The 26,262-nt window shown below is 54.2% G+C and overlaps 9 protein-coding genes across 9 annotated transcripts; 4 read left to right on the top strand and 5 right to left on the bottom strand.

Annotated features, from left to right (window-relative positions):
- Window positions 1–1,138: 1,138 nt before the first annotated feature.
- On the top strand, window positions 1,139–1,926 carry CORC01_10423 (vivid PAS protein VVD; the record flags this gene model as incomplete). The annotated part of the gene is made up of 3 exons (XM_022622051.1): window positions 1,139–1,267; window positions 1,330–1,464; window positions 1,516–1,926. The coding sequence occupies 3 exons, from the start codon at window positions 1,139–1,141 to the stop codon at window positions 1,924–1,926; spliced, it is 675 nt and encodes a 224-aa protein (XP_022471426.1).
- A 1,331-nt stretch (window positions 1,927–3,257) lies between these two features.
- CORC01_10422 (uncharacterized protein) lies at window positions 3,258–4,072 on the top strand (the record flags this gene model as incomplete). The annotated part of the gene is made up of 3 exons (XM_022622050.1): window positions 3,258–3,468; window positions 3,643–3,808; window positions 3,913–4,072. The coding sequence occupies 3 exons, from the start codon at window positions 3,258–3,260 to the stop codon at window positions 4,070–4,072; spliced, it is 537 nt and encodes a 178-aa protein (XP_022471425.1).
- Window positions 4,073–4,172: 100 nt separating this feature from the next.
- CORC01_10421 (formamidopyrimidine-DNA glycosylase domain-containing protein) lies at window positions 4,173–5,618 on the bottom strand (the record flags this gene model as incomplete). Its single annotated transcript, XM_022622049.1, has 4 exons — window positions 4,173–5,212; window positions 5,266–5,315; window positions 5,370–5,544; window positions 5,600–5,618. The coding sequence occupies 4 exons, from the start codon at window positions 5,616–5,618 to the stop codon at window positions 4,173–4,175; spliced, it is 1,284 nt and encodes a 427-aa protein (XP_022471424.1).
- Window positions 5,619–8,346: 2,728 nt separating this feature from the next.
- CORC01_10420 (serine carboxypeptidase) lies at window positions 8,347–10,397 on the bottom strand (the record flags this gene model as incomplete). The annotated part of the gene is made up of 2 exons (XM_022622048.1): window positions 8,347–9,915; window positions 9,972–10,397. The coding sequence occupies 2 exons, from the start codon at window positions 10,395–10,397 to the stop codon at window positions 8,347–8,349; spliced, it is 1,995 nt and encodes a 664-aa protein (XP_022471423.1).
- A 1,474-nt stretch (window positions 10,398–11,871) lies between these two features.
- Window positions 11,872–13,648, top strand: CORC01_10419 (uncharacterized protein; the record flags this gene model as incomplete). The annotated part of the gene is made up of 2 exons (XM_022622047.1): window positions 11,872–13,132; window positions 13,218–13,648. The coding sequence occupies 2 exons, from the start codon at window positions 11,872–11,874 to the stop codon at window positions 13,646–13,648; spliced, it is 1,692 nt and encodes a 563-aa protein (XP_022471422.1).
- A 658-nt stretch (window positions 13,649–14,306) lies between these two features.
- On the bottom strand, window positions 14,307–16,742 carry CORC01_10418 (uncharacterized protein; the record flags this gene model as incomplete). The annotated part of the gene is made up of 1 exon (XM_022622046.1): window positions 14,307–16,742. One exon carries the CDS (start codon window positions 16,740–16,742, stop codon window positions 14,307–14,309), a length of 2,436 nt encoding a protein of 811 aa, XP_022471421.1.
- Window positions 16,743–18,051: 1,309 nt separating this feature from the next.
- Window positions 18,052–18,342, bottom strand: CORC01_10417 (uncharacterized protein; the record flags this gene model as incomplete). Its single annotated transcript, XM_022622045.1, has 1 exon — window positions 18,052–18,342. One exon carries the CDS (start codon window positions 18,340–18,342, stop codon window positions 18,052–18,054), a length of 291 nt encoding a protein of 96 aa, XP_022471420.1.
- Window positions 18,343–18,796: 454 nt separating this feature from the next.
- Window positions 18,797–19,710, bottom strand: CORC01_10416 (NADH dehydrogenase; the record flags this gene model as incomplete). Its single annotated transcript, XM_022622044.1, has 2 exons — window positions 18,797–19,305; window positions 19,359–19,710. 2 exons carry the CDS (start codon window positions 19,708–19,710, stop codon window positions 18,797–18,799), a joined length of 861 nt encoding a protein of 286 aa, XP_022471419.1.
- A 629-nt stretch (window positions 19,711–20,339) lies between these two features.
- CORC01_10415 (general negative regulator of transcription subunit 4) lies at window positions 20,340–25,989 on the top strand (the record flags this gene model as incomplete). Its single annotated transcript, XM_022622043.1, has 5 exons — window positions 20,340–20,383; window positions 20,476–20,542; window positions 20,612–20,724; window positions 20,774–22,857; window positions 23,552–25,989. 5 exons carry the CDS (start codon window positions 20,340–20,342, stop codon window positions 25,987–25,989), a joined length of 4,746 nt encoding a protein of 1,581 aa, XP_022471418.1.
- Window positions 25,990–26,262: the final 273 nt, after the last annotated feature.

The raw sequence follows: 26,262 nt of genomic DNA, 5'->3' as shown, positions 1-26,262 counted from the left end.
TATGCAGCCTGCAGTTCGTCACCGATTGCCCACCCTGAGCGGCACTTGGCCGAAAGCAGCGGCGCCATTGCTCAAAGATAGCGACGCAGACCTGTCCGAGGGCTTGCGCTGACTGCGACTTAACATTGGGGACTCTTTCGGCGTCCCAAATGTATGGTAAGTGGCACCGCCGCCCGTGTCATTGCTCATTGCCGACTGTTAGGCTCCTGGTACGAACCCCGCCGCACCACCCCAGCGGTCCAAACTTGACGAGGTGACGCTCATCGCCATCATTCCGTCCTTCCTCTAGCGCACCTCACACAATACTGTATGTGCGGATACTCTCTATCTGGCACCTGGTCAAGTGAACACCCCCTGGCAAGCGTCAGAGTGGGAGCCTTCAGCCATCCTTCGTTGATGTAATGGCCCATCTGACAGCCGGAATGCTACCCAGGATTGGATGGCAACGCTCGCTCTATTGAGAACAACTCGGAGCTAAGACTGTTTACTCTGCTCTCTCGAGGCTCAAGAGTCCTTATCGAGCTTACCTCACCTGAGCAAGCAGCCGCAGAGAGAGACCAGACCCTTAACTTTGCGGGACGGCGTTCCAGGTCTATGCTCACACCCTCCCCACACTACTGCTCCCGATCACCGTGTTCCACGCATCGACTCACGATCAGTGCAGCAATATCAACGATCGCTCCGCTTGCCGGTGGGCAACGGTATCTCCAATCCGCCACTACCGTTCTGCCACCAGAATTACCCCAAGTGTACTCTGTACGTTTGCCTAATAACGTCTGTTGCACCACCGCTCGTGCCTTTCAGCAAGCAACGTGCCGTTTTACGATATCTTGACTTGATGACCATACTTCCCATTTACATTGACTCGTTATCCTTGCCCGCCGATTTACAACCTGCTTTGCATCCATCAAACACCAACCCTCATACAAATAGTTCGAGATCGACTTCTTGCCAGCACGCTCGTGCAGACGCAGTGTGCTAAGTGCCTAATCACCTCACTCTGTACCATAGTACCGACCACCCACCCTGTTATTGCCGCTCGACTTGGCCAACTCCCCCGGTCACACATCCCGCTCCCTGTCACTTACCCGTCACATCGTCGCTTTATAATCAGTGTTGGACTCTACCAACCTACACAATGTCGACACAAGAGTACCAATACCCGGCCTCCTACCTACAACCGCAAAAGTCGGAGCGCATCCTTTCATTTCGGTCACAAAATCAAATGTCGCCAACTATGAACCCGTGGGAATCATGCGCGTTGCAGGTACGTTGCGGACGCTCAACCCCCACCGTTGCTGGATTTTTGTACTGACATTCCCTCTTCAGTATCAATTCTCCGAGGAGACTGAGCAAGCTGCCCATGGAAAGCCTGGTGCTTGGCGACAACCGCAAGCCGCCGCCGATCCTGTCATGTACCCTGGGCTTTACTGTCCCAGTGGATTCGACATGATGAGCATCCTCGTACGTTGTTCACGCTCTCGTGATGGTCCCGTCACAACTAACCAACGTCAGCTTCGCGTTGCCGGAAGACCAAACCCCAAGGTGGAACTCGGTGCAATCGACTGCTCTGTCGCCCTTCTCCTCTGTGATCTCGAACAACCCGACTGCCCGATCGTCTACGCCTCCGAACATTTCAGCATCCTCACCGGTTACAGGAATAGCGAAATTATTGGCAAAAACTGCCGCTTCCTCCAAGCGCCTGGCGGAAAGGTCAGCCAAAAGTCCGCTCGGAAGCACGTCCCAAAGGAAACCGTCAAGAGCATGCGCAAGGCTGTCGAGGCGAACGACGAGTTCCAGGTCGACGTGCTCAACTTCAGGAAAGACGGCACTTCCTTCGTCAACCTGCTCACCATGATCCCTGTCCGATGGGATTCTCAACACTTTCGATACTCTGTCGGCTTCCAAGTCGCCCTAGAGGACTGAACTGTAAATCGCGAAACGGGTCATTACTTCATTTTTCGTCAGCGGCACTCGTAACTTTATGGCCGCGAAGGCAACAAACGAAACTTTTTTCTCTACGAGGCAACAACAACGTCACGATTTGATTACGAGCGAGGCATCTGCTATCAGGCATTTACGATACCCACATTATACGCATGCGAGCTAGAGCTCACGCATCTCGGAAACGAGACGATTTTTATTCCTTTTTTTTTTCCTTTTCTTTTCTTTTTGGTTCAATTCCTGGGCGTGTTTCCGCGGCGTTGTCCTTTAGGAAGCGAAGTCGAAGAAGGGAGCGAATTCTTACATGGGATAACAGGAGTCACTTCTAGGTGCATCAAGACCAGTATTTATCATCCGCCTCACTGGAGTCGAAGGATGGCAGGGAGGAAAGCGAATGTAAAAGCTTCAAAGCATTTTTGGGACGGCGTATATTATCAGTCGGCACTGGCCTTGACTATGGGGGAGCTTTCTTGGAGTTTTCTTGTCATGTCCGCAACATGATATCTTGATCATGACGAAATGTTAATAGCATACGAGTCGGCCCAAGGCCCTCGGCGAATTGAGTTACCGGCGTCACATTTGGGGAAACTATATTGCGCACTGATCCATTGTGACAAACTGCTGTTTCTAAACTTTAGCAGTACGTTCACGGATAAAGTCACTTTTATGGCCAGGCAAAAGTCTCGAAAGAAAAGCAGTCGAATCGAAAGAAATTAAGGCTAAAATTAACTACGGGCCCCCTCGTTATCGTCAACGGTAGGCGCTACCTAGGACCGGTGAGACACTGCATATGTCGCTACACCTAAAGCTAGAGAAAGGGGACAGCCCGTGGCAGGAAAATCGCAACGCGCCTGGTTGTGGAATACTTTGTTGCCATCCGCGCTTGATGTGCCTATTAGCTACTGCAAACTCGTGGTTCTTCCTCGTTGCTTATTCCGGGCCGCCTTTGAGACTAATGCACAATGAACAGGCCCTTGATAGGTCTAGTCCGGATTTGATATACACACAGAGAGAGGGCCGGTAGATCCGGGAGGCAGTCTTACCTAAGCGTACGTACTGCTAACCTTCCCCTCTTCGATGCCCATGGGGAAGTAATACCTAGTCACAGATTAGATACTTTACTTAAAAGTTCAGTAAGGTCAAATTATACTATCCTAGCAACCAAGTCCGGCCCTCGTAAATTCCTACTCATCTTGCAAAGCATATCTTGACAGGATTCAAAGGAAAAGAAAACATCCGGCCCCCACAAAAAAAAAACGTCCGACACTACTAGGGCAAAAGCCAGAATAAAGGAGTCGCCGCCCCCCCTCAAGATGCCTCTGCGCGGGCCCGTGCCGGTGAAGCTCTACAAAAAGGAGAGCAGCGAGGTCCTCAAGCTGGGACCCATGACCATTTACATTTTTGAGGATGGGAGCAACACGGACAACCGCGTCGGGTGCATGACGCTGGCGCTACCTCCGGCGGCGTCCGGGCCGCCGATGCACTGGCACCGGTTCCACGACGAGTGCTTCTTTGTGACCAAGGGTGAGTTTTTTTTCCCTTTTTTTTTTTCGACCTTTTACTTACCCTAAACTCTCCCGAAAATCATTGCCGCTGGTGATTCCCCTTTTGACGCAGCGAAACATACTCATGTCCGGACACAATGGAGATTGTTCTTGTCTTTGTTGACGTTTGGCCCGCCTTGGGGTGGGGATGTAGGGACGATCCGGTTCTCGACGCCCGAGGGGGACGTCGATGCCGAAGAGGGCCAGTTGATGGTTGTGCCGCCGAGGGCGATCCACACGTTTTCTAACCCGTCGGATACGGTTCCTGCAGAGTTCTTCATGACGTCTACTCCAGGTATGCACTTCTCGTTCCCGCCGTGGTGATGTCGGGATGTGGCAGGTGGCTAATATGAACAAATCAGGATATTACATTGATTGTAAGTTTTCAAACAGCCGGAAATCGCGGGGCCGCTGTGCCCTCTAGTGGGGAGGAGGTGCAGTGTGTGGAAGCTGACTTGTTGACGGCAGACTTCCGTATGATGGCCAAGGGAGGCACTGAGGGCAAGAAGTTGACCAAGGACGAGACACAGCATCTCATGGCGCTGTTTGGGACGTTCCCACCGGACGTGGAGTCGGAGCCGTGAAGCATTTTGGAACGTGGGAACTCTTTTCTTGAGAGGGTGGCGGTGTCCATGAACCTTGGGACCCGTATGACATGTAACCTTGATCAAGATATCAAAACGTTCACCTCTTGAGTCGAAGGGATCGCCGCCTACTCGTGTCCTCTGATGTTGTCTCTACCACCGCCCCTTCATCTTCTTTCACGGCAATTTTCTTGGCCCTGGAGGACGGGGCTTTGGGTCTCTCGGCAATCTGTCTAGAGCCCCGCTGCTTCTTGCTTGGCGCTGGCGCTTCGGCGGCGGCGGGCGGCTCAGGAGTCTCCTCCTTCTTCACCTTTGCTTTTGCAGGGCCCTTGGCGCCCCGCGCTTTCTTGTTGGGTTTGTCCTCGTCGCTCTCGTTCGCTTTAGCCTGCCTCTTGTTCTTGGTCGTGGATGCTGCGGCCTTGGACTTCTTGCCGCTGCCGCCGCCGCCGCCGCCGTCTGCCATAGGCTCCTCCTTTGCCGATGGCACAACCTGCCCCGTCTTCTTCTGTCGCGCAGGAGCGTAGCAGCTCGTCCGGCCGCCGACGGTGATGAAGGCGAGCTTCTCCCCGTTGGGCAGCTCCGACGCGGCGCCTTTACTCCCCTTGCCCCAGCGGTAGTTGAACAGCCAGTCGTCCGGGAACTCGTCCGAGTCGCCGAGCTTGTCGACGGCCGTCTGACAGACGTACCGCACGGCCTCGTACAGTCTCTTCATCTCACCCTCGTCAAAGGTGTCGCAGTATTGCTCCGGGTGCAGCCGGGACTGGTACAGCACCTCGTCGGCAACCCAGTTCCCGATGCCGCTGATATGGCTCTGATCCAGCAGGAGCGCCTTGACGGGGACGTGGCGCGACTGCATTTTTTGCGTCAGGTAGTCTTCTGTGAAGATGTCGACGTCGACAACCGGGTCGGGTCCGTTCTCCTTTAGGGGCGAATGGTTTCTAATGTCTTGGCCGGGGCAGTCGACGAGGCGGATGCGACCGAAGCGGCGGGGGTCTGTGAAGGCAGCCGAGACTTTGGGGGTGCCTTCGGTCTCGATGTGGAATTTCCAGTACTTTGGCGGCCAGACATCTGCCTCGCCGTCCTTCATCTTTTTGTAGTAGTTGGTGTAAGCCGTCTTGTCCCCCTTGATGTGAATCCATCCTACATGGTATCAGTCTCCATCCAAGATACTCGACATTGTAGAATTTCATTACCTGTCATGCCCAGGTGCATCACCGCATGAGGCGGCTTGTCAAAGGTGATCCTGACAGGAATCAGTCGCTGTCAAATTCCTGATTGGCAGCTGTCGCAGACGTACCAGAAATACTTTCCTTGGCTTCCAACAGAGACAACCGTTCTTCCCTTTACAGCTTTCTCAAATGCCGGGCCACTGGTGCCGACTTTACCAAACACGTTGGCATCATCGGGGGCTGAGACCTTGGCGATCTTCTTGCCTACGAGATGAAGGCGCAAGAAGTGCACGCACCGCGCGACTAGAAGAACATGAGCCTCGTTACGGGTGCCAATTATGTGGTATCTCGACCTTACCTTCGGCAATTTCAGGCATTTCAATACTTTTTTCCGATCTCAATAGCACAAAACGAAAAAGGCGCCGTGGAACGTCCTTTGTCTCCTGAGATTTGCGACAGCTTGTACGTGCGAATCCATGACGCAGACGCGTCAAGCTCCCTTCTTACAAGGCCCAGCCATCCGCGCCGACTGTCGCGACAGCACGTGATTACACACGTGCTTGGCCTGGGAACTACACCATGAGTGGGTCGTGGCCGACCGCGCGCCGATTCTTCCAGCTTCCCACCCCACTCGAGGCTCAAAATTTCCAGCACCTTTAAAACTCTTTTCTCGCAGGCCACTCGGATTCACGATCTTTCTTTCCACACTGCAACACGCAGCACATGGCTGCGTAGCCTCGCATGACCTGGTAAGTCCGCGCTCGCATCTTTTTTCTCTTCCTCGGCTTTTTGCTCTCCGACACCCATCCTTGGTGATGACACATAAACACCGCAAACTAGAGTCTTTGACCTAAATGGAATGAAACCTCTGTTTTACACGTCAGTCTGATAGGACACGACAACCTCGCAATTTGTTTCGGGATTTTTGCGCTTCACTTGGGCAAATGGCTAACCAAACAAAAAGGCTTCTGCAGAATTTATCTGACGCTGGCGTCATTGGCTACGTGGCCGCCTCGAGATGGCTTGACAATAGGTACGGTACACCTTTTCCTCGTCGCTTTCTCCCCTTTCCCACCCGAGATCCTGATGATCATTTTTTTCGTACTTAGTACGGTTGGAATTACCGGCTGAAACTCACTGTTGAAAAAAACTGGCTGTTTCTGATTGATCTCACTACCACTCTTTCCATTGATGCTTTCGTTCTCATCGGACCCTCATAGCTAACATGGACACAAGCCATCTCAGATCTAATCGACAAGGTACATACCGACCCTCCCTCTCCTGCCCTCCCATCATTACATGATGAAGCGGCACTGGGCTCCGAGAGTACCCATAAGGGACTCAGCCATGAGCAGACAAGCCACTTTGCGGCAGGCCTAGAAAACCTCGCCCACTGATTTCGATCCGAGCACTCATCTTATCGGGACACCTTGTTCTTCAGGTGGCTGACCCGTCTATAATAGTGTCGTGATGGATCCCATCTTGCTATACAATCTAGCCTCCTCTTCTGCCAGTGCAGTTCGGAGGCCCCTGCTTCTTCCGGTCTAGTCATGGTAGGTCTCATTTTTTTGCTACCCCAACGCCTACCTGATGAGCAACTTAGATGACGAGTCTGATTTGGATTTTCCAATGCGGATACAAACTTTTTATACCATTCATGCAACGACTGAATTGGCAATACCACATTGTTTATTTTGACTGATGAGCATGAACATCGCTGACCGTCTCTAAGATCACAGTTACACTTTGTCATGACTTGACCGAATGACCAGGAAGCAGTATCCCCATGGCTCAAGTGGTAAGCTTCTCCCTTTACTTTCACCTACCTTTCCAGCCACCCACGGCTCCGTTCTTCTGATGAACGATAAACCAAAGACAAGCATATGTCAGAGCCTAACGGCGAAGCTGAGACACGTTGACTACCAGTCATTCTGATCGAACACTTCACATTTGTATTCTTCAATGGAAACACTTTGTGGACGTACGGATGGCTAATATTCACCCTCTAGATCCATATGGGTTATATACTCCCCTCATTTGCCTCATCAACGACCCTGCGTCAAAATGGTAAGCTACTATTTCCATCTAGCATTTCCATCCTTCCCCCGCGTCTACGTGATGATCATAAAATTTTCACGACGGTCTCCTGAGCCATATGCTTTGATGACACTGCCTTTGACAAGGCCCCTTACTGATTTTTGACGCTTCACACACTGTTTTGTTTTGAGTTGTGTTTATTGCAGACAGTGGCTAACTGAAGTCAGATTTTCCATGAATTCGTAGTATTTCAGTGACGCAAGTAAAGGTAAGTACACGCTATGCATGTCTTTAGAATACTTTAATACAAGATATACATGAATGTTCAGTGCCACTATTCTCCGTGCCTCTTTGTGGTGAAGCATTTGTTCTGCTGCTGCGCAAACCGTAAGATGACACATTCCCCGTACGCACTCTATCCGGCGGGACGAGATGTGGCTTCTCCCATGGTCCACTGTCTCCCCCCGCCTGAGCATGCGACTTTCGTTATTTTCTTCTCTCGACCTCACATGGGACCCTGATGGGCCGTCCATCCCACCGGAGGTGCTGTCAGAGGTGGGTCAAATCCAGAAAAAGATCGCGGCAGCTGTTGCCACAGACAACAGATGATGACACTCGACCTGTCTGAGCCAATGTGCCCAGCTACCCAATCCGGTCTCTTCCGTGTGCCGCGCGTCAAAGCACGAAGAGTCCACGATACCGTCAGGTCCCTATAATCGACAATTGTTAAAACCACTTCAAATACCATGCTCACTCATCACTCATGTCAAGTCAACACGTACGCTGCTCTCTGTATTACAGCTATCATTAAGGGGGGGTATCATTAAGTTTTCAAACCAAAAAAAAGAAACAAAACACATCCAGCACATTTCTGCAGTGCCTCTGCCCTTTTTTTCTTCTTTCATATTCTCTGTGGCCTTCACATCCAAAAGTCTAGAAACGCCAATGCATATGATTCTCGAGGCCGTCACATGCTCCTCAATGCCCAATCACGGATGTACTGATGATGCTTTTTCCATGTACACGATGCTCCAAAGCTCTATGATGACTTTTCTCAACCATTTCATTTTACGCCAAGCAAGAATGCGCGATCATGAGTGTTACCAAGGCTACAAGACGCGTCCTCGGAGCGTGTGCCGCCACACCGCCGTTCGTTGGCGTCGACGTCGCCGTGAACAACCCCGTCAGTACGGCCGAGGAAGTGGAGGCGGCCGGGTGGGTAGAAGTCGGGGGCTCAGTGGCCAGTGGCCAGTCGCTCGAGGCGCTGTACAGTACTCCGTTGATGACGGTCCCCTCGCCGCGCTGAAGCATGCTGATCTGCTCGTCGCTGCATGACGCTTGCATGTAGCGCAGCCAGCATGTCGGCGCAGGCGAGTCTGGCAACTTGTCCGTGTGCGTCGCGTGAGCATCGCCAGAGGTGTTGTAGCTCGCCAGGTTCACCTTATCGCCCGTCGAGATGGACGTGCCCATGATGACGCGCGCAAAGACCTGGAATGCCGTTTCTGGCTGATAGGCGGGAACCGAGTGGCCGGCCTGGTAGATGCGACTGAAGGATAGGTTCCCAAACTGCCTCACGGCACCGCCAATGTACGAGTCATTAACGATGATAGGCGCGTAGCCGGCGGCGCTGAAGTTGCGGCCGTATACGGCGCCAGCTTGCCAAGCGAGGGTCGTCGATGCAGCCTCCCCGCCCAGCCAGTTGCAAATGTAATCACGATCACCGTAGATCAGAGCAACGCGAATGCCGCGCTGCAAAAGACCAGCCAATTTCGGAATCAGGGGTCCTCGCATGTAGTCACCCGTGCCCGAGAAGGCAGACAGTACTGCCTGGCTCGTCATGGTGAAGTTGACGACGGAGCCGATGGACTGTTGGAAGCCTGCAGTGTTGACATACTCGAGATACGTGCTGGGCGGAAATGAGTCCGGGTTCTTGCGCGCAATGTCGTAATAGCTACGGCCAGACTCGGAGTACGGAGTAACCACATTCTCGTTGCAGGTCTGATATGCGCTGGAACACAGAGTGTTCACCGTGTCCACTCTACCGATATTATTGGCATCGTATACGTGCTCGGCTGTGCGACATTGTCGAATTAAGTCTAGGCAGCCGCCTGGGGTGTACAAGCTGCCGTTCGCCAGGCTGGCGCGGACATCATTCATCGCCTTGAACCCGTATGTGTTGTTGGTGGCCATGGCCGGGTAGAATTCCGCCTGGACCTGATCGTCGATGCAGCCGTTGACAATGCCTAGGGAAGTGAGGTGGATTTCGAGCGTGTTGTTGGCAGACAAGGTCCCGTTCTGCCGTCTCTCGTTTTGCTGCTCCCACACATCAGAGAAGACAGGCCCGTACTTTCCGCCATAACTCTCGGCGAAAAGGTTGATGCCTAGAGAGCTGTTGTTTGGAGGATTATACTGCGGGAACGCGCCCAAGAAGCCCTGGAGCATGTGCCATACCGCGAACGCAGCCGTCTCGGTGGTGTTTGCTGTGTTGTTGGAGTTCAGCGAACTGAAGGTGCCGTTGAGAAACATTGCGGGCGACTGGCCATCGGGCACTGCCTCAGGCGGACTCGACTGATTCGCTTTGAACAGATCCATGGAGCCATTGGTAGCGATATCGTACGAGAAGCCAACTTGGTTCGGCTGCGTAGTGTTAGCATTTTGGCATCAGGTGCTTGGGGGGGGCAGCAGAAGTGTACCTGGTCGATGAACAGCATGTTGGAGGCGCGGTCCCATCCCCATTCCCGGGCAACGGTGTCATACTGATCCAGGCCCTTTTCAATGACCTCGCAAGGGCCGACTTCGGTGAACAAGCCAAAGAGCGAGCTGACACCCGGGCCGCCGTTGAGCCAGATGGTCATGGCCTCTGTGGGTTCGCGGGCGCCAATGAACCAGAAGAACATGTTTGCTGGGTAGGGCCCGGGTACGTTGATCCATCCTGTATACTGCTGCTGAGAATCGTAGGCGGTCTTGCAGACGCCCTGAGGGGTCTTGTAGCGGATGGTGACATTGCCGTCTACGGGCGAGGTGATTGTGGTGAGGTTCACCGAGTTGGACGGGAACTGAGCATCGACGAAGGCGGAGAGCAGGCCGGCGACGGCGAGGACGGAGTGGAAGAGGCGCATGGTGAGATGTCCCGCATCGTGTCCTCGGCGCATACTCTCGCTCACGGCGATCTCTTCTCTTTGCACTCGTCGTGAGCAGAAACGATGCGCAGGCGCCAATGTTTGTGTCGAGTTGGATGAAACGGCGAGAGTGACGCAGCACGAACGAGTGTGGTATGCGGAAGTGAAATGCGCGAGCCCAATGGAGATGGGGGAGGAATGTCGAGGTTTTGAAGGTCCCCAGTCCCCCCGTCGGATAGCGGCTTGGCAGACGTGCCCCTGCATTTAGCGCCATTATTTAGTGTCAACGGGCGTCCACAGGGCCTTATGGCACAGGGCCTTACGGGGCCCTGAGCACCTGCCCGTGGGTTACCGGATTCCATGAGGTGGTATCAAGGCCACACGAGCAGGGCGTCCAGGCCCTGCCGCCCTGGTGCTCCAGCTCCTAGCACCGCAGTCGGCAGTCGGCAGTCAGCAGGGAACCTGGAACACGCGGCCCGCGGGGAGTTTTGCTGACGGGATCGCCCAGCGGTCGGGATCTGGGGCTGACAGGAAGACGTCCACCTCAGCTTCTGCTTAGGTCACTGGTGCTGAGACGAAGGTCCTTCTCACCCTCCTGAGTCAGCCCGACATCACAAACAACTAACTGCAGCTCTGACGTTTTCTCGTAAAGCCGGTTTGCCCGCAGCGGTTCACGTCTTGCTGTTGGCTTCTTCGTCCCATTTCATCGAGGAGCTGACAGTCGGACGATCCAATGAATGCAGAAAGGACGAACTCAGCCAACGACGCGCTGGTTTAATCCGATGGGAATTGGTCGACACATGATCTCTAGACCTTCTTCCCACCGAGAAAGCTCCGGACTACCAATTACTATGCCTCGATACTGCGCCTCGAAGTCAGCAATCCGCATGAGCTCATGCAAGCAAGGCACCACGGCATTTCGCTAGACTGCACTCAATCCAGTATGCCTTGAGAGAACCACCTACTGATAGCTTCGACGAATTAAAGTCAAGTTCGCGCACCTCGCCCAAGAATCTCTTTTACAATGTTCCAACATCGCCACTCAGCTTCTGCCTTTATTACAATCCCCCATATGTGAGGAAACCCCATCAGGCTCACCTCTTGTTCTGTGAGCTACAGTACCTGTGAGGTTTGTCTTCAAGAATGCATCGCGATCACCAGGTCTCCGGCACTTGTAGACAGGAGCGGCGATGAACAGGCACACGAAGCGACTTAGGACCAAACGGGTAAGGTTGATCATCGGCCATCGCCAAAGCCTTCCCAAAACTATGCGGCTGAAGGCAATCGGTCAGGGGTAGCTCCCATGACTTTACTGTGTAGTCACAGAGGCAGACCAATTCCATTTCTCTTTCTCTCGCAATAAGATATTTACATATGTGGTGTCTCAACAAGGCAGTCCTTGGTTGCTTCCACATATGAGTCCTTTTTCCTTAATAGTATAAAAGCTCCAGACAGCGCATCCCTACTCGGCGCAATGTCCGGCTCCGACTCCGGCACGACACCCACGGACATTATCACCTACATCGGCGTCCCTCTGGCCGTGCTTGGCGTCCTCCCGATCCTCTACAACACCATTGCAACACTCGCCGCTCGATCCCGCATCAGGCGCATGCTCCGTCATGCCCGCCTGACAGCCCTCACCCGCTCAGACGTTGTGAACCGTGTCATCGAGGTCGACCTCCCGCGCTACGCCGTCACGCCCTGGGACCGCTTCGATCACCGCGACGAGTACTGGTCTCTCGCCCGCCACCCTTCCTCTATCCCTGGCGGCACTTGGACGACCTTCAACTGGCGGACTAATACCATCGGCCTCAAGACGCAGAGGGTCGAGTACGCAGACCAACTGCGGCAGCCGCAGGTGGATGTCACTTTCGACGAGTTGATTAGCTATCTCCTGGATCTCGGCGCCGTTCCTGATGCTCACGGATGGAGGCTGCTCAGAAGCACCGGGCTGTGGACTCCCGTCGGCTGCACCCTGATGCAGAGTCCCGACGGGCAACACGAAGCACTCACCATCGCACCCCTGAACGATTCGGACGGCCATCTGTCGCTGTCTGTGAACTGGTCCTCGCACTGGACTACGAGGAGCCATGAGTCTCTGCCCCCTTACTGGGTCCGGCTTCTACCAGTTCCCAGCCCGGTGGCTACGACCATTGAGCAGGATGACGAAAAGGGCGACATCGTCAGCGCGGAGCCGGACACGAGTGGCGGGAGTAGCAAGAAGACGGCATCCCCAACATCTTCCGTCGCGAGCATAGCCCGCGCCGCCAAAAACAACACCCAAAACCCAATAGCCTGCAAAATCTCCTCCCACGGCCTCATAAGCGCAATCCCGGAAGATGCAGACCATTCCCCCACGAGCCTCTACATCGAACACCTCCGCATCCGCCCGGGTCACACCGCGGGGATATGGTTCGCCAGCGCCGCCACGGCCTACGGGACGTCAAGCGCAACCATCCTGTGGAACTACCGCATCCCGGACGACGTCCTAGCCTTTGCGCGGGGCTCCTCCGTGCCCTGTGGTGTCCTCGAGGTCCTGGGCATCGTCGACGACTCGCAGACACCCGAGTGGGCAACCTCGCACAACGACATGCGGGATAACCTCGACATCATCCACAGGAGGATGCGGGATCAGATGAATGCCATCTCGGCCGAGGCGCAGATGGATCCGGTGAGGAGGGAGCAGGCCGTTCGGCAGCGAATGCGCAAGGAGTCTGATCAGCACATGGACGACGGTAAGGCTTTCCCGCCCGTCTCGTTTTCTTTCTTTCTGTTTTTTTTTTCTTGAATGTATGACTGAAACTACCCAACCCTGTGTAGTCCGAGACAGAATGCGCCTCGACGCCCGCCGTCGAGAAACCCGCGCCCACGAAGCGATCCAGTCCCCCAAATGGGACGCCGCCCTCGTCGCCTCTCACACCCTCCCCTGGCTCCAGCAGCACAGCCACCTACCGGCGGGTGTCACGCTCCGCTCCGTCGCGGCGGGCCTGCTCCACCGCATGCTCCTCGACGGTGCGTTTGCCGAGGAGCTCTGCGCCGTACTCGACAAGTGGAAGGCGTGGGCCGATAACGGCGGGATGCGCAAGTCGGACCTCGAGACGCTGCGGGAGGGGCCGCGGGCTCTGGAGACTTTTGCGCTGGCGAGCCTTTTAGTTGCTGTTATTCGGGACGTCGGCGGTGCGGCGGAGGGGTCGATGAGTATGGATTTGCAGGAGTGTTTGAGGATGTGGCGACAGGTGAGGTTGGGTTAAGGGGGGAGGGACCCGGAATGGCATCTCGTTGTGCGGCAATGTCAGTGAAACTAATCCCCGGTATATTGAAGGGTGTTGTATTCCTGTCAGATTATGGGAAATAACGTGAACCACTGGAAGTGACTGTAAATAAGAATTAGACACTTTGCCCAAGGGGTCGAGGTTTCTAGAGGGCTCGATTCGATGTACGGACTCGGCTAAAGCCAAAGTGAGCCTATCAACAAATCATTTACGGAAGGCTGGGTCCAAGCTGGACATCCTCTTCCTTTCTGTTCATGACCGCTTCCTCCACACACCGTTTCACCGCCCTTCGCCAGGCCACCTTAAACGCTGGAGATGTAAGCCTTCTTTGTATCAATTCCCGCGGACAGCAAAGCTACAATGCTGGAGGGCTTATGAAGGAGTTATTCACAGGGAATATCGGGAGAAAAGTATCCAAGTAGCGTCAATTTACTCATCATAGTAGTGGTGCCATGACCATGCTCCCAAATACAACCCTTGTTTACCAACCCAGCCATTCTGTCCATTCTTATCGCCCGTGTCCCAAACCTCGTAAGCCAACCGACGCTATTCCAAACTCCATCGCTTGAAGTGCAAATACGCCCCCTACTCCCGCCACATCCGATTACAATCAAGTATAGGTGCAAAACTGAGCCAGCTACAGTTCATCATCCTGATCCGAATCAAACACAATAATATCATCGTCGTCGTCATCCCGTAGCAGACTCTCGGGCAGCATCTGGCTCTTGGATAGCAATTGCGAAGAATCCATCTGGAACGTCCCAACCGACAGGCGAACGGGGCTATCGTCCTCGTCCTCGTCATCCACAAAGATGGGCAGGCTCGAGTTGTTCGCATGCGTCGGCCGCCGCGGCGCGGACTTGACGGGCGATTGGGAGGGGCTCGACGTCTGGCTGACCGTCGTCGCTTGCGAGGGCCGCACCGCGCGCCGCGGCGTCGGATTGGGCGGACGGTTGAAGGGCGTCGGGGGTGGAGCAGGCTTGGTGAAGTGAGGGAGCTCCGTGCCAAACTTTCGACCGCGATTCTTGGTAGGCGTCTGGCTTGACGGTACTAGCAGGTCGGCGTCGGACGAGTGGTGCTGAGTGGAGTGCTCAATATCGCTTCTGAGTTGTTCGGCAAGCTCCTGAGATACCGTCCGCTCCTCTGATGGCTCTATGGTTACCGGCGAAGACTCCTTCCTGCCCATCTCGGGGTCCGGTACGGCATCGTCATCCTCTTCTTTGTCGTTGCCGACGATGCAGCAGCGCAGGTTGGCCATCAATTGTCCGACAACTGCGGGAGGCACGTAGTTGTACTTCTGCGGTGGCCCATGAAGCCAATCCAGCTCAATCATTTCCTGTAGAGGCATCGGATCATTCAGTTGGTAGACCTTGCGTAAATGATAGGCAAATTTGGAGGTCTGGTTTTGGTTGAACTCCGCGTTGCCGACCCCATCCTCATCAATCTCGCCAGGAGATCTAGCCTCGCTGAAGCATGCCATGTATCGCACCTCCGCAACAGGCTTCGTGATGTAAAGCCACATGCGGGTGACAGTATGGGGGATTTTGTAGTTGCGAAACTCATGGTTTTTATCACCGGCCACGATAGCCTCCATGTGCTCGGGATGTATGGAAATGAAGATGTCGGTCCGATCGCCCTGACGGCCCATGCCGCGAATGACATCGAAGGGCAACCGCTGGCTCTCCAGCCCTTGGGTGTGGGGAGTCTTTGGTGTTTCGACTGCCGCCTTCCCTTTCGCCTTGGGTGTTTTCGGGCTCTGTGTTGGTGTTGTCTGTGACACAGACTCGTCGTTGGTTTCCCTGTTTGCTATTTGAAGAACGCTAGAGCCACTGTTGTGCGTAGGCTCCGGGGAAGACGTGATGACCTCAACAGTCTCTCTACGATCCGAATCCTGGCGTCCCAGCTTGGCAAAGACGAAAGGTTTCGACAAAACCACTGTAGCATCCTCTGCCTCTTCTTCCTCACTCTCTCTGGCACTAGGGGCAACGTTTTCCTTATCGGAGTCGCCTTCCTCAACAGGGGACGCTTCTTTGGAAGCCGCTTTCTCCTCTGAAGAGGCTGGAATCTGGTCCATCTGAAACTGAACATCTTCGCCGACGGCGTCGTACTCCTCGTCCTCCTCATCCAGGATTTCAAGATCGTCCAGTTCATCCTCAGAATCTGCAATTTCGCACAAGGGCGATCTTTGGGGCCTGTGAGGGGATGGGCTAATCTCACGTTCTCCCTCGTCGTCTTCTTCCTCTTCCATGGGAGCTAGACTGGCCGTAGGATGAGGCGTGATAAAGCGAACATTTTTGGTGGGCTGTAGTGGCATTTTGGATGGAGATATAAATTGGCTTGAGCCCTGGCTCCCGGTCGTGGCATAAGAATCCTGGACTGTGAGTGTTCGTGGGCGTTTGACCGATGCAGTGAGCTTCGGGATCGGGGACATTGTATTTGTAGACTTGTCTTTCAAGGGAGACCTCTTGGGCGCTGGGCTATATCTAGCCAGCATCGGGGTGAGCGGACTACCTATGGATGATGGAATCTCACTAATAGCCCGTTTATTTGTTGGTGTCTGCGGAACGACGGACGGTGTCCTGCTTGGCGGGTTGCTCAACTGCTTCTTGCCAGGCGCTTGATTCTCCTTGTCGCTGGCGGAACGTAGCATCGGCGGGATCTTTTCCGCTTCATCATCCGAGGGCTGGAATTGCCATAAGTCGTCCTCCTCCTCCCCTGCTGACTTCTCAGAAGATCTTCGCGACATCTGCGTCAATGTTTGGGTGTGAAAGGATGAGCTGGGCGTCGGTTCGTCTCCCGTTGTCTTTCTCCTCCTCTTCCTTGGCATGGTCTCTTCGTCGTCGTCGGATAGGTCGAGGCGCACCGGCGACGAGCGCGTGGTCTCGAACATCTGGGTTAAGGTCTTTTGCTGATGGTTGGCAACACGGGCAGTTGGTTTACGGCTACTGTATGTTCGAACCTCGGTTCGTCGGTGTGGAAACTTTGCCTGCTTTGCCGGCTTGCTAGACTTGTAAACTCGATCGGGAGATGGGTCAGCGGGAGCCCGGCCGCCGGAGCGGGTTTGTGGTGGCATTTTGAATAATGGTGCAGACCGTCACCGCAAGACGTGAACTTGATCGCTTCCAGAGCGCGCAAATTGTTGACATGAGCAATTGTCAATTGTGTGAGACGTTGGCTCGACGCAAAGTAGAAGTGGCAGCGAAACAGCTCGGAGACTTAAGGATGGCCTTGTTCAGTCCCAAAGGGCGCGTCGCGTAATTAGGCGTGGGATTGATTTACGCGTGGAGTGGCGTGTCGGACCTAGTGACATCACATGCATTAAGTGGGGCAGCGGAGAAATGTACTGGACGAGGGTACCTACTCCCCTTTACGTGAATTGTTTCGAGTATTCTTTCCTATTGGCCTTCCACTTAAGGATACACTCGAATGCCTGCAAGACAGAAGGTAGACATAGACATGGAACGATGTTTGAGCTCTGTATGGTTTATTTCCAAGGATGTATTTCATTCCTTGAAAAATGAATTATCATACTACCGATAACTTTGCTGTATGCGGTGAAGATCCCTCCTAACCCTCCTACATTACACGCTTACTATCTCATCTTCTATTCCTCAAGAGCCCGGTTCTAGTCCTTTTGATACCCGCCAGGTAGTCCCGTGCCCCGAGATCCTCGTCGCAACACTATAAGTGCTCCAAGTGCTCTAGCTTGTGATTGTTTCTTTGGAGGCGTTCTTGATGGACTCGAGCCCTAGAAGTCCGAGGATACGACCAATTTGAGCTCCTCAAAGTAACGCTCGTGGAGCAACACGCGTCCGGTCTCTTCACTGTCCCTTTTTGTGGCCTTTTTTCCCCTGAGCCTGTGGTAGACAGCATTGAAACATGTTTGCAGCATCCTTCAAGCAGGCTGGTCCCATGTCGTCTAGCGGGTTTCTCCTGTAGCGAGACTGCAACATTTGTCGGGTCGCACCAGGGACGGTGGGCAACGTTGGCATATGTGACGGATAATTGCCGGTATTTCTTGAAGTTCTAAGGGCGATTCTCGTGAGAAATTCTTGAGGGCCTGGTGATTTCCATCACTTCAACCCCCCAGGTTAGTTCTCAGCGGGATTGCTAAAGGGGATGGCGACGTTCTTCACTTCAAAATCGGCACCAAAGGTGATCTCCAAGGCCGAGGCTTCCATAGGGCCAATGTCATGTTGTCAAGTTCACGGTCCCGTGGTCATGACATTGGCCCTTTACCAGTTCCTCAGTTGTCATCCATTAATGAGTATTCATCTAAGTCGTCTTTGACGGAGCGCAAATATCATGACGGCCAATGATTGTGTAAGAAGCAGACCGTAGTCACGTACTTGATATGATCGTTGAGAGAATAGGAAGGAAATCTAGAGCTTCTTTCTGGTGATGCATTGAAGAAGGCGTCTCAGTCTAGACCTGGGCCTCGTTGAAGCGTCGTCTGAGGCGAAGGAGACCGAAGATGATGGAGTGACGCAGTTCTGGAGCTTGCAGTATCCCTGAATGTAGTCATCGATAAAGTCTTCGAGAGCAACATCGCAGGATACAAAGTCAAGAACGTGAGACTGGTAGAATTGGGTCTTGGCTTCGTATCTTAGCTCCTTCAGCTTCAGCTTGTCCGCAGACAAAAGCTGGGAAGTAGAAATGGTGAATTTAGACATTTCGATTGCAATGTAAAATGGAATAGGAGTAGAGTAGTTGATTTTAAGAGCGTAATGTCCTCAATGCAATCGAGTAGGAAGCAAGTAGAAGAGCTGTTGAGCCTGAGATGAATGATGAGAGTAGATACTCCAGAAACCAGAGAGAATTTTGAAAAAAAACCAGCGTCCTCAATTTACGCAGTAGAATAGGAGTTACAATCAGTAACAAATCCACCTTTGCGATGACCTTGGGGGTTGGGCTGAGGCTACTTGGTCTGGCGCCTGGCGATGCATCTCCGGAACCATGGGACATAGTTGTGACCCTCACGATTTCAGGAGGCGTTCTACTTACTGGTGCAGAGCCAGTGGCTTTTCAGTGCTGCCACATTGTGTTCAAGTAGACAGTGGAACGCAGAATGGTTGTACAACAAAGAAGATTCTAGAGTCAGTTATATACACGTCAGAATCTTCTGATCTATTTCTTCGGCTCCTCCTTCTTCTCCTCTGGCTTCGGCGTAGGCAGCTTGAAGGTGTCGGGGCGTCTATCCGTGCCAGGTCCAACTCCCTCCCACGCACTTGAGCCACCCTCAAAGTTGCGGAAAGCCTGGGTAAGCTCAAGAGGCTCGGTGACGATGCGCTTCTTCTCCTCGTCATATCTGACCTCGGTGTAACCAGTGAGGGGGAAGTCCTTTCGCAGAGGGTGGCCCTCAAAACCGTAGTCGGTCATGATTCTGCGCAAATCGGGGTGGTCGGCGAAGAAGACGCCGAAAAGATCGTAGACCTCACGCTCGTACCAGTTGGCTCCATCGAAGAGGGAAGTGACACTGGGTACGGGGGATGCCTCATCGGCGTAGGTCTTGACTCTGATGCGCGAGTTGTGGCGGACACTGAGAAGGTTGTAGATGACCTCGAATCGCTGGTCTCTGGTCGGGTAGTCGACCGCAGTGATGTCACTAATCTGAGTGTACTCGGCCGAAGTATTGTCTACGGATTGTTAGGGGAGAAAGAGACTGCGTGGAAGATCAATTGACACCTACACTTGAGGAAGGAGAAGACGGGAATGATTCCCGAGGGAGATACGTAGATAGTGAGCTCGTCCTTCCAGACGGAGATCTGCTGGACGTACTTGGGCAAGCAGCCCATAATCCAGGAGCCGTATTTGTGCAGGTTGTCGGCCTTGGAGCCGTACTTGTCAGCCGGGTTGATGAGGGGGGCCTTGATGGTGCCAATGTGCTCGCGAGGAGACTTCCTCAGGTTTTCGGCATCCTTGGGAAAGCCGGTCGGGAAGCCGGCCAATTGAGGGATGGAGGTCGAGAAGCATCGGATCTCGCTGGGGCGGCAGTTGCGCAAGCCCGCCAGAGCTCTACTACGATAGAGCTTGGTCGCCATAGTTGCGGTTGTTGCAGTGCTGGGGGGCTTGTTGCCTCTGGGGAAGTTGATTGATGATGCTGTGCACTCGCGATGCTCGGGGATTGGAAGAAGCTAACAAGCTTAGGTCCACCCCCAGGGTGGTACTTGCGCCGCGATGCTTACCGGCAAACTGGCTGGGCGTCCCGGTTACAAACCCCTGTGTCTCGACAATTCAAAACCTTGCAGGAAAATCTCAAGTTCAAAGTTTTTGGTGGAAATTCAATTGTTTATATTGAGGACCTTTCTGAAATATGAGGTTTCCTTTCAAATATTAGACCAACCGAAGTTGCCGTCCCTCGAAGCGTGCTTTCCTTTTCAACTTCAAGAAAGATTAGGAGGGGTGTTCCTAGATTTTGCTGACTTGCCATATTCTCGGCCCCTTGATTGGTTTGTCGGAAGGTCATCTGCACGTGACGATAACTTGTGGGGTCATCTTACCTAAGGCACCACGTTCTTCCCGTCCTAGTGCAGTAGGCGACCCATCCGAGAAAGGCTTTGGCTTCAATTCTGGTATTGAACAACTTCCTTCTCCTTACCACCTCCACTCAGAGATACACACCCAGCCTCCCACCTCCCACGAAATATTGCTACCGCCACAGTTTGTCGCCATGGCACCCCAAGACACATTTATCGACGAGGAGGATGATACATGGTGTGTGACCTGACCTCTGACCTCGCGCGCATCTTGGACCTGCATGAGCCCCCAAACTGTTGGGCACCGTGAACTAATTGTCTCTTCCACAGCCCGTTATGTATCGAAGAGTTCGACCTCTCAGATCGGAATTTCCGGCCATGCCCCTGCGGCTACCAGGTATGGCGACACTAATATTCCATGCTTTCTGCCCTCGGCTAAGAACCTCGACTTCTGACCGTTTCATAGGTGTGCCAGTTCTGCTTCAACAATATCAAGAACAATATGAACGGCCTGTGTCCTGCATGTCGAAGGCCCTACGACGAAAAGACGATACAGTGGAAGGTCGTCACTACGGAAGAGTGCGTACCAACCTTCTAGCTGGGTCAACGCCACACTGACAAACGCTAGGGTTGCCGAGTTTCGAGCAAACATCCAGAAGAACCAAAAGAAACGAGCCGTTGAACAAAAACAGAAGGAGGTCCAAAAGCGCGAGGTTGAGAAAGAAAACCGCAAGAACCTCATCGGCGTCCGGGTCGTTCAGAAGAATCTGGTTTATGTGACCGGTCTGACACCCACAGTGCGAGAGGACGAATTACTGAAAACGCTTCGGAAACCAGAGTTTTTCGGTCAATACGGCAACATCCTGAAAATCTCGATTAGCAGTCGTAAGAGTCAGGACGGTCAACACCAGTCGCTCGGAATCTACGTGACTTTCGAGAAGAAGGAAGACGCCCAACGTTGCATCCAGGCCGTCAACGGCTCGCAGAATGGCGATCGTGTTCTCAGAGCCCAGCTCGGTACGACAAAGTACTGTTCGGCCTGGCTACGGCACGAACAGTGCACCAACAGGCAGTGCATGTTCTTGCATGAGCTTGGTGACGAGGAAGACAGCTACACTAGACAGGATTTATCCTCGATGAACAGCATCAGCTCACAAAGGCCCCTCCCAGGAGGCGGCTCTTCCAGCAGCGGTGGCGGCAATGGCGGCGGACCGTCACGCACAGCTTCTCGACAACAGAATGCCACACCAACTGCACCCCTCGCCTCTCAACCCATGGCGCGATCCTCAAGCAAGGACGGTTCCGAGAATGGAGGCGACGGACCAGCTCTGCCTGCCTCAGCTAACTGGGCGAGAAATCCTCAGCGTAGCCGCAGGGGAAGCCACGCCACTAGCGGCGCCGCTTCAAGCCCTGCGATTTCGACAGCCCTCCCTGTCACCGCCGAGGCAGTTCCCGAGGCCATCGATGAGACCCCCTCGAGAAAGGAAACCCCCGCACCCCCGACTGAGAGTAAGGCCTCGAAAGCAACCTCTACAGCTGACAGCAGGAAGTCTAATAGTCTTCCGGAGAGCCTGCTCAGAGGATTACTCAAAGCTATGCAGGGTTGCCCTTTCAGCTACGTTTCACCCGACACGAACCAGATCGAGACGATTCACCCTCCCATGTTCGACACCCGGGGAGGCGAGAAGAGGAGAGCCATGCGTGAGGAGGAGGAATCGCGCCTTGGCGTGGACCAGGAGCAACAAAGCGAACCCCAAGAGGCCTCGGAAGGCGAGCCAGAAACTGGAGGTAGTCTGGCGCTAGGTGGCGAGCCTGAAGACCGAGACGTTGCTCGCGATGCTGTCTTTGAGCAGCGTCGACCCGGTACCCAGCCTCCGATCCAGCGCAACAACGGCGACGGTCTCTTTGGCCCTGCTCTAGGGTCTGGTTTCGGCCAAGCTTCCGTATCTGCTAGCTCTGTCGGCGGCAGCCGGTCGATGACACCTCAACAACAGCTCTTCGTTCGATCTCAGAGCGGCTTTGGCGATCACTTGCCCCCAGGCATACCAACTGCGCAGCCTTCTGCGATTCAGCAACAAGGTGGCGGCCACAATAGACAAGGATCAAGGTTCAGCTTTGCTAATGACACCGCCGGCACTTCAGCTTCAGTCAAGGTTGCCGCCAACCCTAGAATCATGGCACAACAGACGGCCATGATGCCTTCCGCTTTCCACTCGCAGCCCGGCAGCCAGTATTATGCATCCTCCATGCCCGGACCTCCTCCAGGCCTCAAGTCGACAGGGACGCCACCAAACATGTTTGGACAGGGTCACTCGTTTGGTGGCGCGTTTGGTGCGACTTCCAAGGATTCCGCCGAGCTTCTTCAGACGTTGATTCGGGGTCGGGGAACTAATGGACAGGGTCATGATGCTGGTAAGCGTGAGTACATGTTATCTTCTTTCTCTAATCAGTACCCATCCTCTACCTCCTCCACCCCAGCTCCTGCTTCGGGCCTCCTGGCGTCGCTCTACGGTAACCAGCCTGGAGCATTCCAAGACTTCGGTCCCAAGCAGAAGAAGAAGGGGAAGAAGCACAGACATGCTAACACTTCCTCCTCTGGGGGAGGTGGCCTAGTTGATCTTGCGGACCCGAGTATCCTGCAAGCGAGAATGCAACACCAGTCGCAGAGCAACGCCGGAGTCGGACAGGGACTGTTCGGTGGACAGAGCCAAGGTGGGTACAATCAGAACATGATGTACAATACGCGTTTCCCAGGCGCAGGCTGGTAGCCTCGAGAGACAACGCGATAGATGAGGTGTCGGTGTTGGTCGTTTACGGATTTGATTTTACACTTCATGTATCATGAGGGGGAGGGCGTCGCGGCATATCAAAGGCGGATGACCGTCCTTCGAAGAGACCGAGAGCGCACCGCACATTACACACGCATTGATTCAGCGAGCATTGCGGAAAACATCAGGGCTGCTCAGGGGAGAGTGGCAAGGATTGCATTTGGCGTCGCTTCACGTTTCTTCTGGGCAAGCAAGGGCCGACACCTACACTCGTCTCGGCATTATACCTCTTTTCATTTGGACTCGCACGTCGTCATGGTTTATGGGGTCACGTCAGTCAGGCAAGCCATCATCGTCTTCCAATCGCCTCAATGTACGTTAACTCGCAGACAGTCCTCCGGTTTGAGGATGGGGGTGGCATAAGGACCAATATAGCATCTTGCTCAAACTTACCGCTCGTTTATCCCCGCATATCATCATGGAAGACGATGATGGCAGCCGTGACTTGTTCCTGCAAACTTTGGTCCATGTATATAAAACGTTGTCTCTCGTGCTACCATGCTTTATTGTCTCTGTTTTTTCTTAATTGTCTTCGAAGAAAAACTACTAGGGAACCTCTTGGCTAACTGGTTCCCTAGATGACGAGCTCTTCTCCGCCGAGGCCACCAAATCTGTGGACGAACTGGTCGCTGATGACCCTCTACCGAGCTTTATTGGTACAATCGGCGGACTATCACGACCAGCAGCTCCAACCCCACCGCCTGGTCTCGGCCCTCCGCAGAGAATCGCATCGCCTGCTCCGCGACAAGCGCCAATCCCCGTGGTACCGGTCACGCCACTTACACCTTCGGCTCCCAAACCTGCAGTTGCTACCATGGCCAATATTGTGCGGACATCCACACCGGACGAGACCTCTCGTAAGAAAGCGGGCGGGACAGAAGCCAAGAAGAACATAAAAGCCTTGGCTGTTGAGAGTGGGCTATCGAAGGACATTGCCTCCCAAGCATCTCCATCCAAGGGAAAGTCGGTGTTGCAGGACGAGGATTTCCCAGCATTGGGAAATGTCCAGCGGCCTGCGAGCCCAGCAAAGTCTGCGGCTGCGACTCCAAAGATCGCGCCGGCGAGCATCAAGAAGCCCCAACCGGAGGCTGCGACGCCGGCTTCAGGCCCTTCTCCCGTGATGGCTGTTGAAGCGCCCAAAGCTACCAAGGCCACCGAGAAGAAGCCTGTGCCGGGTATCTTGAACATTGCCGCCGCTATCAACACAGCTCAGCTGAAACAACCAGAGACGACTACTACGGAACAATCAGACGTCTCGGCCTTCCCAGCCTTGCCAACGCCTACAACTGCCAGTATAGCATCGCCTATTGCGAGAGCAGCACCCAAGACTTTACGAGTTGTACCGACGCCCAAAGCCGAAGTGCCGCCAGCTTTGCCTTCAAGCGCCGCGTTTTCTGCGGCCGCTAGAGCTGTGTCTTCCGCCTCTGGACGTCCTGGGACGCCGGCTAGCGAAATTATCAGTGACAGCGCCTCTATTGTCTCCGCATCCGTGTCTGCTTCTCGAACCAGCTCGCCACCTCCTACCAGAGTCGGAACTGCACCCGTCCGCAACACTACAAAGAGTCAGCAGCGCAAACAGCGGAAAGAGGCGCACAAGGAGCAGTCGGCTTCCATTACTGTTGCGCCCAAAGTGGTGGAGACTGAAGAGCAGGCTCCCATCCTTGGGCGCAAGAAGAAGCAGAAGAAGGAGAAACCGATCACCGCGGCCCCATCACCAGTCAAGAAGGCCGTCGAGCGTGTCGCAACCCCGCCCCCTCCGCCAAAGGAGCCCACCCCGCCTCCCAAGCCCATTGTCGAGAGAACCGTAGTGGATCTGCCCCCTCCCAAGGGCAAGGCTGCCAAGAACGCCGCCAAGCTCGCAAAGGCAGCGGAGGAGAAGGGCAAGAGTAAAGAGGGGACACCGACAACACCCACGCCCACGCCCACGCCTCCTGCGCCCACAGCCGTTGCTGTGTCCGAGGAGCCTCAAGATATTGCAGACAACCCAAACACCAGTCCTGAAGTCGTCTTCCAGCACCTATTCGATGCAGGCGAGGTTCCAACCGCGGAAGAACTCGCCATGCTCAAGCCTTTCCTTGACTCTCACTCTCGCTTTGATAGGCCTTCTGCTGCAACCCTGGGCAATAATCCGCCTCCTTCGGCAACAACTAAGAATATGGTGTCTGAGGCGGACCATGCTGTCCTGCTTACTGGTCAGCCGGTGCACAAGGTAATGGAAGGTCAGCGTGTACTCATCACGCCTAACGGGGATTGTCTGAGAAACCTCAATGAAGTGGAGGAAGGGAGATATCTGGTGCTCCAAAAGTCTGTGGCAGTTGGCAGCGACCAGCCCGACAGTTTCGTTGCGCCCCGCCATCAGGCCCGTCCAGGTGGCTTCTCTCTGATTAAGGGCAGAGCGGTGCCCAACGGGCCTCCATCCTACTTCCCACCGTCCCCTAATGCACAAAAGATGTTTTCAGATGACCCAGTCAATAAGATCCAGCGCGAGGAGGCCATCAGCTACATCAACCAGTTCGTTCTCCCGCGCCTTAACTTGGGCAACACGAACTTGTTCCCGGGTAGCTGGAAATCTGCACCTGGTGCTAAGGACGCCCTTTCTGCTCGAGAGACAGCCGCCGCCAGCCTAAACTCTCTCGCTCCGTACATCTATGGCCATGACGCAGCTGCTGGTGCGGGGATCTACTCTGCCGAGAGTGGGGGCTCAGGCAAGGACATTCCTGAGGATGAGACACCGTTTGGAGGCTTGGATTCGCCACAGCATCAGCAGGGTAGCGACGACATTGTTAGCGACGCCTCTCCCTCTACTATGGCCGCCGCCGCCGCACAGGTTCACGCCCAGCAGAGCAGTGGTGCGCACCCCAAGTTGCCTGGTACGCCACTCAACGCCATGTCGCTCATGAGCGTTGAGGACGCCGAGACGGCGCTGGGTCTGGCACGGAGGGAGACAGAGAAGCTTGAGAAGGGTCTGAACCAGGCTATCAAGCGTAACCGGAGACTTCTCCTCGGCAGCAGATGACTAGCCGTGAGTTTTCTGGACCTTGTGGAAAGAGTTGTTGTGGCCGTGGCTGTGCAGACCCTGGTGCTGGGGGTCGGCGTGGTTGGGACAGTGGTCGACCTACTCTCTGGCGTTAGTGGAATGAGCTGGTGAATCTTTCTTTACCGACAAAAAGGAAGATTATCGTTAATGCGACGGAGCGTAGGGGGGATGACAGAGGCCGTTTCCCAGCGCTTTGAGCTTTGATACAAGCATGTTTGTTTGCTGCATGTTGGATACGTGTAGCGGTAGTGT

The sequence above is a fragment of the Colletotrichum orchidophilum genome, assembly GCF_001831195.1.
Source record: "Colletotrichum orchidophilum strain IMI 309357 chromosome Unknown Scaffold_103.1, whole genome shotgun sequence".
Taxonomy (NCBI): Eukaryota; Fungi; Ascomycota; class Sordariomycetes; order Glomerellales; family Glomerellaceae; genus Colletotrichum; species Colletotrichum orchidophilum.
Note: the sequence above shows the minus strand (reverse complement) of the source record. Positions and strands in the feature narration are given on the sequence as shown.